Source organism: Alligator mississippiensis, chromosome 13 (assembly GCF_030867095.1).
Source record: "Alligator mississippiensis isolate rAllMis1 chromosome 13, rAllMis1, whole genome shotgun sequence".
Lineage (NCBI taxonomy): Eukaryota > Metazoa > Chordata > Crocodylia > Alligatoridae > Alligator > Alligator mississippiensis.
Window position 1 is genome coordinate 24930430 of NC_081836.1, and position 14803 is coordinate 24945232.

At 54.6% G+C, this 14803-nt stretch overlaps 1 protein-coding gene across 2 annotated transcripts in view; it reads right to left on the bottom strand.

Moving 5' to 3' along the window:
* TFAP4 (transcription factor AP-4) overlaps positions 1-6580 on the bottom strand; it is a 37689-nt gene extending 31109 nt beyond the window's left edge. The window contains exon 1 of one of the 2 annotated variants that reach the window (XM_014597479.3): positions 6166-6580. In XM_014597479.3, the coding sequence (XP_014452965.2) occupies positions 6166-6254 (89 nt within the window). In that variant the 5' untranslated portion in view covers positions 6255-6580. The remainder of the gene's footprint in view (positions 1-6165) is intronic. The other variant, XM_014597478.3, reaches the window with a different exon arrangement.
* Between the last annotated feature and the right edge of the window lie 8223 nt (positions 6581-14803).

Consider the following 14803-nt stretch of genomic DNA (forward strand, 5'->3'; position numbering starts at 1 on the left):
AGAGAGAAATGAAATCTACTTGAGAAAGGCTATCTATCTATTGCTACCACAGAGCATTCAGACATCAAGCATCTGATCCTGTCCAGAACCAAACCTCAGCTTATTCTTCAATCCTTGCTATGCCTCCTATCCCAAATAAAGACGCTAATTATTATGAAATAAGGGAAGCAGCCAGGTGATTTTATCAGGGCTGAGGGCTAAAAAAGGAAGGGATCATGCACTGTATTGCCAAAATGCCAAGATTCACACACAAGAGTGTGGGGAACTCTAGTCTAGGGCAGCGATTCTCAACTTTTTTAACCTTGAGACAACCCCCAGATGCTCTTCATTTTTACTCATTTTTTGATTCCAGAAAAATAATAAAAGCAATCCTTCTGTTGAATGAACTCGGTCTACAACAGGCCAGAATGCTTTTAACTCTTATGAATTGCTATTTGAGCTCTGTGGCCACATCCAGAGGAGTGCGGATGTGTGGTATGTGGTGCCATAGACCTGTCTGCGACATCATACACCTCACATGCAGGCATTCCCCATGCTGCTGTCTTGCAGCATGGCAGGGTTGACCCTAGGAGATGGCAGGGTCAAAAACAGACACTAAAAAAAAAGTGGGACAGCACAAGTGACAGCAGCACACGCCACCCAAATCAGAGCCTGGCCAGCCAGAGCCATAATCCAGCTGCTGGCGCACGGCTGCTACAACTCCCAAGGCCCCCAGGAAAGGCTGCTGGGTAGGGGTGCACCGATAGAGATTCTGGGGGCCGATACCACTAGCCAATATTTAAGGAGGCATATTGGCCAATACCAATCAGATTTCCGATACAGCTGCACGCAGCTGGTAAGTCTGTTGTGGTGGAAGGAGAGTGGGGAGGGAAGGGGCATGGGGGGGCAGATCAAGACCCCTGCAGTGCAGGAGGGATTGGGGTGGGGTTGGGGCAGGGCACAGGATGGAGCCGCAGGTCGCTGGGGTGGGGGGGAAGGTCCCACTGCTGTGTGCAGCTGGGAGGGCACTAAAAGCCCCCTCCATAGCCTCTCTCCCAGAGACACCGCCACTCACCCCAAGCTCAGCCCCTGCCAAGAAGTGCCCGGCACAGCCCCAGCTCCACCCCATAGCTGCAGCCTGCCCTGCCCCACGTAGATTATGGGGGCACACCCCACCCCCCAAACAGCCATGGCTCTGTCTCATGCCCTGCCCCACCCTGTCCGGGCAGTGCCTGCCCCTGTCCCCTCCTTCCCTCATGGTGGGGGGGGTGTTAATCTACTCCCCCCCACCCCTTCTCTCCTTCCTCCCTGTCTACCACAACAGGCTTACCAGCTGCACACAGCTCTCCACACTGCTGGGCTGTGCTCCTTGCTGCCTGCATGCTGTGCTGCAGCTATGCACACACACGGACATTTATTAGTCAAATTATCAGCCACTTCAGGTTCATTTCTGATACAGACAATTTTCTTTATATCAGTACCGATCTGATATCGGACTGATGTATCGGTACACCTCTACTGATGGGGCCAGCACAGTTGCTGGCCCCAGCCTCCCCCACCCAACCTGAGGTAACGTGTGCCACACGAGCTGCTATTTGTCCCTGGGGAAACAAAGACCTGCGCTTGTCTGGACACAGCCTCTGGGTTTATCTTGCAAATTAGGCTTACACACCAAACAGTGCTACCATGGGGTGTTACCCCATGGCAGCCTTTAAAGGATCTCAAAGCATCCCAGGGTGCTGTATGACCCTGGTTGAGAATCACTGGTCTATGGGCATTCCCACTGAAACTCTGCCTCATCCCCAAACTAGCTGTTTATACTGGAGTCTGTAAACCTCAAGTGGTCCCAATAACCCTCACTGCTGTGGTTAGCAAGGCATCTGGGAGACAGGAAGCAAGCAAAGGGGAGCAGTAGTCAGCACCATGGGCTTTGGCTCCTGGGAGTTGGGGTCAAGTGGGCAGGTCACAACTCCAATAACCAGAGGTCAGCACATGTAAACCAAGAGTCTTTTGGGGGTGAGGGAGGTGAATCAGACTCCTCCAGGTTCATTGTTAGAAGGAAAAAGTGAAGGCAAGAGTAGGCTGCCAAAAAATAAGTGGGGATAAGAACCCCTGTGCACAACACTGGATTTAACCAAGGTTTAAGTTACACTTTGAATCGGGGGGGGGGGGGGGGGGAGGAGAGAATGTCCTTAAAAAAAAATAAAAAATAAACTGGTTCATTTATTAACAAGTCTACCTAAGGAACAATCCAATTGGAGAGACTGCCCCCCACCCCCAGTTATGGATTTTCAAATCTTATGTGGGGGGAGGGGGAAGCTCTGGTCTCTTATGGGGGGGGATCAGCCCCCCCCCAAGCTCCGCCTTAATTTGCACCCTGGATTCAACCCTTGCCTACCTCCAGGTTCATTGTTAGAAGGAAAAAAAGAAGCCAAGAGTAGGCTGCCAAAAAATAAAGCCAATCAGTGATCCTATTCATCTCCTTAGTCCAGAACACAGAACCAACTGCCCCAAGGTAATATCCACCAGCCAGGTGGGTGATCAGGTTTGACACTGGCTTTCTTCTATCCCCAGCTTGCCGAAAGTGAGACTAAATAATGTAATATGCTCTACAGTAACGCTCCTTGCTCAGTGCCATGCTCTAGTCTGCCCTCAAGCTTATGAGCCACTTCCCCCATAAAGAAGAAAGGCCAGACTGCAGCTGTCCTCATTTTTTCAAATCCACCCATCAAGGGTCATGACCACTATGGCCTTCCTTTGAGCACAGCTAGGAGCCTTAATGTGGATCTAGGTCTGAGAAATCTTAACAAATCAACCTCTGGGGAAATCAGACTGAGACAGCTGACAGAAGACAGCAAGGAAGCAGAGGTTCTTAAAAGAGGAGAGAAGGAGGAAGAGCCCATTTCCTCATCAGGGGACCTCTTGTAACCTTCCGCCAGCTGCTCTTCCTGGGAAGAAATTCTAAAAAGGGGTGGGGACAGTGTTTCATACTTTGGAAGCCAGGCTGGGAGCATAATGTAGGGGCTAGCACCTCAGCCAGTCACCTCTAGAGGCAAAAGCAAAGAATTAAGTTTGGTCACAAATAAAGCTAGTTGGATGGAGTCTCATGCCTGTCCCTTTAAACAGCTACCCAAAGCCCACATGCACAAAAAAAACATTCACTACAATCTGATTCAACAGTACAACATGCTTGAGGGAAAGCCAGCACTGGGGCAGGGAGATGCTGCAGAGAGAAAGTTCGGTGATAGAGCCAGGCTGAAACAGCTAGCCCAGGACCTGCCTGGCCATGATCCGCTAAATCAGGCTTCATCTATACTATGGGGTTGCTGCCTCTACCACTGTACCTGTGGCAGCCTGATCCCCTGGTATAGGTGCAGCTCTGTCAGTAGCTTTGCTCCCTGCAGAATAACATGAGCTCCTCAAAAAACCAGAAGCAGCAGCCACGCTGGTGGTTTCACTGGCACAGCTATGGTGGCTCACCCTCCTCAATGACACCTCTAGGCTAAGAGAAATTTGTAAAATAGACTAAGCCTCAGGAAGGTACCAAAGGCACAGAAGGTGTTCGTAAAGTTTCTGCCACATAGTTGCTGACCTATCTGCCTGAGGTACCTCTTTCAATTACAAGAGAGAAGAAATTTGGGCAAGTCAGCTTGAGCATCCCATGCCTGGGAGTGGCATATGCAGCAAGGTCCTAAGAGATTCTACCCTGGAGTCAAGAGCCATGGGGAAGGCCAGGCTCAGTTAGGTGTGAAAAAATAAAATCAGCATGAAGTTCTCTTCCAAGCAGAGTACAAACACTGGGTGGTTACCCAGCAGAATAAAGCAGCTATAAAAGATAAGAGAAGATAAGATTTGCTTTTTCTTTAGGTCGACTTAGCTTTTATCTGGACCCACAGGTGTGTACAATGCTGTTCTTTACCAGCCAGCGTCAGTTAAACCTTGCAACATCCACACTCCAAGTACACAGCTTTGATAGAGATTCGCTTCATCAACACATCCAAGTCTCCAGACACTGAAAATAAGGAGGCTTTAAGCAACAGGCCATCTTGCAGGCTGTAGAAGTGACTTGATTCACTTGTACAAGGAGGTATTTGGAAACTGTTTCACTCCCTCCAGTGCCATTTGTTCTTACACAAGCAGGAGTCAATCTTGCCACAAAGCAAAAGTTCCTATAGAAAGCAACTGTGGTGCTAAGACCCTTTACCTGCGTGCTTTGCAGATGCAGCCTGCCTGCAAGCCTGGGGCAAAGGAACAGACTATAGGAAGTCATCCTGCACTTGCAGAAGTTAATGACATATTGTGGCAAGCAGATGTTCCAGGCACTGAGCAAAAGCAAAGACCAAGTCAACCATAAAATCTGTCTTAATGTACCATTGACAGGTTCTGCGCAAAGCCGCTGTCGAGGATTGTGGCCCAAAACCTGACATAACTTTGCTCTGTTTCTCATACCAGCTTGCAAAGCCCATTCTGGTAGTGAATTTATTTTTACTGAAACAAGTAGTTATTTTTTTTTCCCCCTCCAGCAACCAAAAATCATGGGAAACCATTCAGGAGCAGCAATTAGAAACTAATCTGGAAGAGTCCAGGTGTGCCAACCCAAGAAATGTTTCACTTTCAACTTTCCAAGGGGCTGCGAGAGTGAAAAAATTAAGCTTCCCTGAAACATGCAGATTAACAAGCCACAGAAATATACATGGTGGTGGCAGCAGTGGTGGCATACTCTTCCTAGACAAGGCCGTATATATACACAAACTAAGCTCTCCAATTTGCTTAACTAAAAGATGACCATCATCACCACTCTCACACCACCTGTCCCATGGTGATCTAAATAGGCCAAGGGGAGATACTACTATTCAAGCCAGCACACAGCACATAGACGAGACTTTTCAGTGCTGCACTCAGAATTGAGGGTGTATTTGGAAGATGCTTTTTGTAACATATGCACTGGCCTCCGCTAAATCCAGCAACTGTCCCTTGAGGCTAAAACCAGAACTAAGATCCTCATGAATATTACATTCAAATGAACTGGGGAGGCAGATCCAAACTACCTGGAGTATTTTGAACCCAGGCTTTCAATGAGCAAATAAGGAGACAAGTTTAAGAGTCCAACCACCTCTGAAGCAAAAAAGTCAGTCCCTGTGTGGGTGTAGCTGGGAAGTGGCTAAACTGCAAAGTGAGGAAGAGAAGAGCTGCTGGACCCGTCCTTGTTCCCCGAGCTTGCAGCAAGGCCTGACGAGCAGTTCCCCCCGGGCCAAACTTTTTGGAGGTCTGACAAGAGCCCGGCCATGGGACTCAGTCAAGAGACGCAGGAGCGTGCCCCGCTCTTCCCCACGGCCTTAGCGACCACGGCCGAGGACCAGGACCTGCCGGGCACGGGCAAGCGGCCGGGCCGGGGCCTCCGCACAGGAGGAGCGGGAGACGGGTCGGGCTGGGCTGGCCGGGGGTAGCGGCCCATCCGAGCCTCTCACGGGGGCACCCAGGGCCCAGCCCGAGCAGCCGCGTGGCCGCGCTCGCCCCGCACCCCGAGCTGCAGCGCCGCCGCCTCCCGCGGGCCGGGCCGGGCCGGGCCGGGGAGAAGAGACTAGGGGCCGGGGCCTGGCGGCCGGGCGCGTGGCCGGCGGCGCCTACAGCCCCCACAATGCCCGCGCGCCGCACTACATATCCCGGCGGCCGCGCGGCCAGACCCGCCTCCTGCGGGAGGCTGCAGAGTCACGGCCAGGCCCGGAGTAAACACACCCCCCTTTAAAGCTCCCCAAGCGCGCGGGGACGGCGCGGGCGGCCCCGGCTTCCCGGCCCCCGCCGCCTCGGGCCCCCCGCGCCCGCCCGGCCCCGCCCGGCCCGGCCCCCGCGCCCGCCCGCAGCCCCGCGCCGGCGCCCGCGTGGCTGCATTGTACGGCCGCCCGGCCCCGCCCGGGACCCCCGCGCCGCGCCGTGCCGCGCCGTGCAGTGCCGCTCGGGGGGGCGGCGCGGGGCGGCGGGCGGGCTGGCAGGCGCCGCGTGCGGCGGCAGGAGCCGGAGCCAGCGGAGCAGCATGGCCGGGCGCTGCAAACAGACCCACGTGCTCCTGCCATCCACCGGCCTCCCCGCGCCCCGCTCTCCCTCCGCCGCCGCCCCGCGCCCCCTGCCCTGCCCTGCCCTGCCCTGCCCTGCCCTGCCCCACCGGCCCTGGCGCGGGCGGGCACCCACCTGCAGAGCCCGCCGATCACCTCCTTCTCGGATTTCCTGAAGTGCTGCAGCGAGGGCATCTTCTGCGCGGGCACCATGAAGTACTCCATGCCGGGCGGGCGGGCGGGGGCCCGGCGGGGCGGCCGCGCCGCGCGCAGCTGATCTGAGCCGAGCCGAGCCGAGCCCCGGCCCGTGTGGGTGCGTGTGCGCGCGTGTATGTGTGTGTGTCTGTGTGCGCGCGCGTGTATGTGCGCGTGTGTCTGTGTCTGTGTGTGTGTGTGTGTGTGCGGGCGTGTGTCTGTCTCAAGGCGGGAAACAGCTGGTGCGAGCGCAGCGCTCCCTCCCCCGGCGGCGCCGCCTCCGCCAGCCCCGGCCCATGTAAACAAAGGACTATTTGCCGCGGCCCCGGCCCCGCCGCGCCGCCCCCCGCGCCCGCCCGCCGCCCCCCCGCGCCCGCGCCGCCGCCCGCGCCCCCCCGCGCCGCGCCGCGCCCCCCCGCGCCCCCCGCCGCCGCGGGGCCGCCCGGCTCCCTGCGCCACTACGGGGTGATGCGGCCGTCAGCTGACAGCTCGGAGCGGGAGCGGGAGCGGGCGCGGGGCGGGGGGGGCGGGGCGCCGCGAGGGGTTGGGCTGGGCCCGCACATGGCGGAGCCGGCTGCGACCCCCGGGCCCCGCTGCGGCAGGACTGGCCCGACCCGCGCCGCGCCGCTGGGCCCCACGTGGGAAGGGCGGGCGGGCGGAGCCGCACGTGGCTGGGGCGGCGGGGGGCTGCCCGGGCCCGCAGCCCGCGGGGGTGGCAGGATGCAGAAGGCGCCCGGCCCGGGGAAGCGGCCAGCCGCTCCCCGCCGGGTCTCGGCCTGCCCGAGGGGGAGCCTGGCAGCACCTGCGGGCCAAACACTGCGGGAGCCGCTCGTCTTCGGGGAAAGCAGCAGGCCGGGCACAGAGCGGGGTTAAGAGGCTGTTTCCCCTCGGAGAGGGACAGGTGCCCGTCAAGCTGCCCTGGTCTGCAGGGGCGGAAGCGGCAGGTCCGGGGGCCTGCAGGCAGCCCATGGATTCCTGCCGCCCAGCCCCTGCTTCCCATTGCTGGGTTCAAATTGCTCTCTGTCTCAGTGGGAATCAAAGGGTTTCAAGCCAGTTTACAGCTGCGCTGGCAGGTGTTAGGGTCATGGTGTTGGAGGCCTGGGGAGCGCTTCCGTTTCTAGGTGAAGGCTAAGTCCAGTAAGGGGCCTTTCCCAGCTCCGGTACATGTGTTTCTACAGTAAGGTCATTTTCCCCTTTAAATAACGTTGCTGAAACCAAACCTGGACACGGCAATAGAGCTATTCCATGGGAGCCACAGACCTTACTACACGGATACAAAGTCATAGAAAAGTGCTGTCAGGACCAAACAGTTAAGTGCCTGCGAACGGGTTCAGTGGCTGTTAGATCGAGCTGTGTGGAACTTGCTGCGGTCTGTGCATGGAGTAGGAAAGGCAGGGGGAGTAAAGGAAGAGGAACAGGTGATGCAGAGGCTGCTGAAACTTTCTGACAGGGGGCTGGTTCCCCCTCCAAGTGACTGCAGTTTAATTTCACTTTGTCGTTTAGCAGCTGGAAGGCAGGAGCAGAAGTGGGGGGAGGGGGGTCCAGGTGGAGCCCAGCAGCAGGGAGAGGTGGGGAGCAGAGGCAAGGGGAAATTGACTAATTCTGCTCAGTTTCCTATTGCATCCAGCTCGCTTTATGTGGAAGAGAAACTGACTAATCCTGTTCCTTTGTATCTAGCTCTACCTGGATGTGCAAGAGAAAACTCGGAGATCCTACAAGGACTTCATACAGAGCACCACCAGCCCTGAACATTCAAAAAACATGTGTAAGGCCCCTCAAATCATGGGATAAATTCCTTACACTGTGGGTTCCTGCCTTGAGCTGGGGGTTGCCCTGGAGAGACTCCAGGTTCCTGCCAGCTCTGTTTTTTGTGGTCTATTTGCATTCTGGCTTTTAAGGTTCTAGGGGTCACATTTACAACTATTTCTCTGCAGCCACAAGAGCTAGAACATATACATATATTTATGACAGATGAGGTTCTCCTGAAGTTGATGCTTGAAGTGGGGAGGGAGCAAAACCATCAAATAGTCCCTAACTAAGTAGCAGTTCACACACACATGCTTAACTTTATGCATTGTCTGAATGGACCCATTGAAATAAACAGGATTCCTTACAACATCAGGCTAAGTTCATGAGGACATCTTTGCAGAATCGGGACTGTAAATTGTTTTGCTTCCCTTTGCCATCTTTATAAAACACCAAACTGAGAAAAAAGGCAGGAGCAAAGAAGGGAGAAGGAATGAAAAGGGAAAACCGAAGATTGTAAAGGAACAAACTAGAGAACAGGAAAGGCTGGAGGGGAGAATTGCAAAAATAACAGCACAGTAAGGAGATGAGAATGCAGAAGAAAGGAAAAAAGTGCAGGGACAGAAGTTGTTGGAAAAAGGAAATAGAGAGCTTGCTCTGCGCACTGCTCCTTACTGTCCCGCTCAGCCCCAGGATAGACCTCATAAAACTTTCCTGTTCTGATTGTACCTGACATCGGTCAGTTGTGTAGATTATTATTCTTATAGCACTGTATCAGCTAGAACTAATATTGTATTTACAATAGACATGAGAACAAAGCTTTGTGCCAAGGCAACTAGATATGAAGACAAATCCCTTTGACAGACCTGTTAATTCAATACATTTACAGGGGCCCAAATTCCAATCCCTCTAGTCAAAGACAGAATCTGTATGGTAAACTTACCATCCTAATGCATCTTTAAGCATACTGTTCTGGATGAGCTGCCTCCTAAATCTGAAGCATAGTAGCCACGTTTCTGCAGCATTTGAGGCAAGCTAATTAATGTTGTTGCATGACCGACAATACAGATTAGTCTACTTCAAGCTTATTAGTCCACCTAGGCCAATGTAGCTACACTGCTCCTGGTTTAGGGGCAGCCTACCCAGAGCAGTGTATCATGCTTGGGCACGGTAAGGGATGCCTACACTGTGGTGTATGCCCCAATTAGGACAGCTCCAAGCATACCTCACTCACCTACTGCCAAAATGCTCAAACCAGGACAGGTACCAGGGAGACTGCTCCGTGGCTGCTCTCAAGCACTCTGGAAACTGAGGGCTAGAGAATGGCTTCTCATCAGCTTTACTTCCAGTCTGAAACATGCTGGTAGAAGTACTGGGTGGGGCATGGTACCACTACAGTACCAATATGTCTAAAACATCCTACAGATGCAGACCTGGAAGCTCTCATTGGATTCAATGGGAATTTGCTTTAGGGAGAATTAAGAACCGCTGAGCAGGGGTTTAGGTTGTAGCCGTGTTGTGAGCAGGAATCTCAGGGTTTGGCCCAATTATTTAACAAGGGTTTCCTGACATGGCTGCCTAGCTAGAAGGCTGCTATTAGCTTCTCTGCTATCAGTTCAGCCAAGGTAGTAAGCAACCAAAGTGCTAGTGGCTTTTCATGCAGCCCACTGAATAGAAGTGATGGGTGGGTCACTGGCCAGTTTCTAACATACAAACATCTGTGATGTTAAAAAAAAAAAAAGACCCCAAAACATGCCACTCCTATCCAGCCACCTTATTCTGGGGGAGAACAGGGATTGAGTGGAGCCAGAGGAAAGAGCTCCCCGACACAGACAGGAGTCCTTCCAGGTGACAGATGAGACATACATGGGTGGATCAATATAAGAGAAACTTGCACTGCAGCTGCCTATGCTGGGAATTCCTTTTCCTGGAAGCAGCAGTAACTTCCTTTTAAACACTGGAAAATTGCTTTTATTTACAAAGTAGCTTCTTGCCCCCTCTGCTGATCACAAAAGTATTGTCCAGTATCTCAGGATTCCACCTCTAATGTTGGCCAGTTCTACTGAAGAATTACCTTCAGTGGAAATGGGTTCACAGCAACTGAATTGTGTCAGTTTTCATCAGTGAAAATAATGTGTTCCTTGAAGGTTCCTGGTGACAAAACCACAACAGCAGCCCTTGAATCACCAGCCCACCCCACAAGGTTACAGAATGTTTCTCAATTTGTGGCTAGTTTTCAGTTGAGCAGGAGACTGTGCTGCATAACACAACCAGCATCACCAAAGGCGCCTATTTTCTGTTAAATAAAATTATTTAGCATGCAAGAGAGTCATAGTGTCTCCTGGGAAATATATTTAGAAGGCAAGCCCAGAGTAATAGGATGCTATGAGACCCCTTCCAGCTCACAGCAAAGCTTGGGAGGCCACCAGTTCTTCCCTGGTGGGATGCATCATCTATCTGTATTTGCTTTTTCACTTCTGAGCTGAGCCCCTGGTACTCTAGGGTTGACCGGGCAGAAATTGGAGTACAGTGGAGTATGGTTGCACATCTCTTGTATCTCTGGAGGACAAGCTAGACCAGGGGCAGGCAATTATTTTGGGCAGAGGGCCACTTACTGAGTTTTGGTAAGCCATTGAGGGCCGCATGACAGGCAGCCCAAGGCAGATTAATATTAATTTTCTAAATTTTTTAGGGGCCCCGTGGGCCAGATAGAATGGCCTGGCGGGCCGCATCCAGCCCCTGGGCTGCATTTTGCCCACCCCTGAGCTAGAGGCTTGAACCTCCAAGCCCTTGTCCCCTCTCCTCTGTTCCTCCACTGGGGGGAGGGGGAGGGAAGGGGAAAAAGACAAGCCAAGCATCTGGCTTTAGGAGGTGTACACAGAGGTGGGTTCTATGTCCTTTGTTACTAGCTGCCCTGCCCCTGGTTGCCCAGTACTGTGTCACCACAGGCTGATAGAGATAGGGGTGGGGGGGTTCAGAGACCAGGGGGACCACTCTTGAACAGCCCACTGCCTGCAGGGAGGAGCACAGCCTGCCAAGGCCCCTGCACCAGTTCCAGCTCCAGGAGAGAAGCAGCCCTGGGAACAGTGACTGGCTGAACAGCATCCCCCACCTTGGCCTTAGTGTGAGGCGTGGCAGGAGGGGACAGGGGCACCAGGGTCTTTCTGACCCTCTGTGAGTGAGGTGGCTGTAGAGGGGACGGAGAGAGCCCAACCCCCTTCCTTCACCCTGGAGCGACCCGCTGAGGGTGTCCTTGTGGTAAGGGTGTTCACACCTTCTCAATCCTTTTGCATACAGCCACCACAGCAATGGTCAGGGGATTCCTTTGAGTGCCCCAGGGACTGCTTGGACAGTGCTAGGACCATGGGTCTGACAGAGCAATGGCAGAGCAAGTTCGCCCCCTACCACCACAATCCTGTTGGTCCTGGAGGTGGAGCCAAAAGGCCGTCACAGAAAAACTGCAGGGCTGAAGCAGGGCAGTACTACCCTGGTCCAGGAATCGGAGACAACAGGGCTGGGTGCAGCCAGGTTATGCTCCCAGAGGAGCTGCGGGCCTCCTGCCAAGCACAGGTCTTCACTATGCCAGCTGGCCACTGAGGCCTGCAGAGGCAGGGGCTCTGGCCTTAGGCTCCTTGCCACGCAATCTTTGTTGTGGCAGTTGCCCCTTTATACATTCACGCTCTCTCTGGCAGGGGAGCCTTGGTGGGCGGTTTGAAGGGGACACTGTCCCTCTTCCCAGAAACTCTTGGACCTGCAGCAGTTGATTCCTGATTTCTGTCTCTCCGCTGCTGGAAATGGCCCCTGGGCCCCTGTACACAAGTGGTGAGAAGTCATTACAGCCTCAGGCCTGCTCAATCCTCGGCCTCTCTGTCAAGGCTGCCAGCATGGGGGGCCCTTAGTGCCAGTGGGGCTGAAGCAATGGGAGGTCCTGCCCACAAATGCTTGCTACAGATGGGCTGGTACCCTTTTACAAGGCCACAAACAGATGTTTCAGGATGCTGCTGACATGACACAGCTGTGAAGCAGTCACCTGGAGATGAGGCCAGCCCTGAACCTGACAGGGTAACAGCACACCAGGGCTCCAAGATGGTACATCACCTCATGGGCTTCCCTTCCTGCCAGGGCATGCCCTCAAAGGCCCTGCAGGGGTTAGTCCCCTGGCAGGCCCAGCAGCCCCAGTGACAGTTCATAAATCCTACTGGGTATCCAGTTTGCAAAACTCCTGCAGGAGGGATAGGAGCTCCCCTATTGCCCCAGACCTTTGACTGCCCCAGCTCTGGACACCAGCAGGGTTCCTGAGTGCAGGGCTCTGGCTCAGTTTTTGTGGTGGGCAAAACCCCTTGTTCTGTTTTCTCACGTGCCACATGAGGGGGAAACACCTGGCCACCAGTGTGAGATGCCTGAGCATAGGGCATGTGCAGGCTCTCCAGCTTGGTTCTGGGGCCTTCTTTCTTAGTGAAGAGAGTGGGGGCTGGGAGGGGGAATGCCTCCACCTGACAGGAATGATATGGCCTGGGCTTTTTAAAGCAAAACCTAGAATGATCAGGGTGCTGAAAGCAGACATGGGACCAGCACAGAAGGGCTGGGCACTGTGCAGTGTCCAGGGGTGGGGAAAAGCTATTGTGTCATAGGGCAGGATTGAAATAGTGGGGGTGGCTACCAGGCATTGGCAGAGCTGGCAGGGGCAGGGCTGGGGCAGTGGGGGCTGCAGCTCAGGCCTGAGGGACAACCATGTGAAGGCAGCTTTTATGTCCCATGGCTGCAGCCTGCATCTCACCATCCTGGGCACCACATAGGAACAATGAGGATCCACTGGAGCCTGGCTCTGAAGCCTTCAGCCCTGCACCAGAGTGCCTTTGTGCTGGCTGCCTCTTCTGGGAGACCTGTGAGCATGGACCAGCTCCAGGATGGAACATCCTGGCTGCTCATTCAGCAAAAGCAGTGGGTGCGTGGGTGGGAGGTAACCAGCGGAAGGGGTACCCAGGGAACATCTTCTCCCTACCTTGATGCTGACTTCCAGGTACTAGTGGAGACGAGGAGCTCCATGGCTCCTCAGCCCCATTTCCTGAGGCAGGAGTATACCAGCTGGGAGCATTACATCCAGAACTGAAGGGAGCCCTCACCTCCTCCCCTGGAACCTACCAACAGGACGTCTTCAGCTGCTCATGCCCTCTGGGAAAGCAGGACAGGACGTATGGCACTCAAGTGCTGGTTACTCACTGGGCAGTAGAGGGCATTGCAGAGGCAGCCATGGGCCACTTCTGAAAGCAGCCCCAGAGCTATGCAGAGCGGCAGGGCAGGCTGCTCAGGGTGGTGGGTGCTGCTGGGCTGGACCCCTTGGTGTGCTTTGATTCATACTTTCCTGCCTCTCTCTGGCTGTACAATGTACCATGTGGCAGTGAGAGGCCTAGCCCTTCCCTCAGGGTGGTTTCCACACATGCAGGGAGTCCCCTCTCACTCCCCCCTCCTCCGCTGTTTCTCTGCTGGGCCTTCAGGGTTGGCCTCTGCTGGCAGGAATCTGTGAGCTCTCCTCCAGGAATTCAGGCCTCCAGATGTTGGAGAGCCAGCAGCACCACATGGCTGCGCGCAATGAATCAGCCACATTCCAAAGGTGAACACGCAGACAGAGCCCCCACCCACACCACCAGGGAGGTGTCCAAGGGCTGGCTGGAGTACAGGATTCAGCCTGCGCCAACCCCAGGAGCTCCACCCCAGGGTCCCCTTTAGATGCTCCAGAGCATTTAAAGGAGGGGAGATGTAGAAAGCCCCTCCAGGCAGGCCCAGCTAACTCTTCGTGCTCAGGGTCTCAGGCCCCAAGGTGCTGCCTGCCTGTTCCATACTGAAACAGGCCTGTGGAAACCCTGGCCTGGAGGAGCCCCTGTGCTATAGGAGGATTGATCAGCTTTGCACAGGGTCTGTTTTGCTTTTCTTCACTGGGAATCAGCAGGAGTTGGGGATGTGGCAAGCACAAAGCTTGGAGCTCCTCCTCCCTCCAGCCTGGCCCTTTAGGCAAGCATTTTTGCCCTGTGCACTGTGGGTGTAAAATGCCAGCAGGGTTGGATAATGGGCAGCACCTATCTGCACAATGCACCCTAGTTGAGACCTTTTCCCAAAACCGGCAGCTTCAGAAAGGTGTCACAGGGCCCTGTATGACGGTAGCTTGGAAGAGGGAAGAGCACCAGGATGTTCCCATCCAAGGGAGCAGGACAGATGGCACCTAGGCTGGGAAAGATGAGTTTGCAGTCTGAGAGCTGCAAGATGCTTGGAATACAGCTGTTGTCTGTGTGCCTGTTCCCTGGAGCTCTGTTACAGAGTCTGGCTTCTTTGTTGCAGGGCCCTAAGCCAGGGCTTTATGAAGGTGACAGAACCTTTAACCCTAGGACACAGTGGCCCATTAAACAGGAGGAGCCAAGTGACAGCTCTGAGTCTTCCACTTTGAGGCGGCCCTTCCTCATCCAGCTAGCACGTCCTGTTCCAGAGGACAAGGCAGCCATGGAACCCCAGGGCTTTACACGATAACGGCTTGGTGGTTCAATGATGGCACAAATCCAGGTGCCAGGTTGTGGTAGGAGGAATGGCGAGAGGCTCCGCATTTTAGGAAGCCCTTCTCTGGCCTCCCTGGGATGGGAGGTGGGGTGCATGCCAACCCCAGGCTAAAGAGAAACAGGTGCCTGGGCAGTCCCAGGAGCAGGCATGCATTCTCACTCCTCTAAGGTGCCCTGACCCACAGGCAGCTTGCAGCACCATATTTAATGCCCTCCTAGTCTAGCCTCTGCCACAGCCTCACTAGCACCAGCTTTGCCTGCAGGCGGGCCAAGGAGTAAATGGGCCAC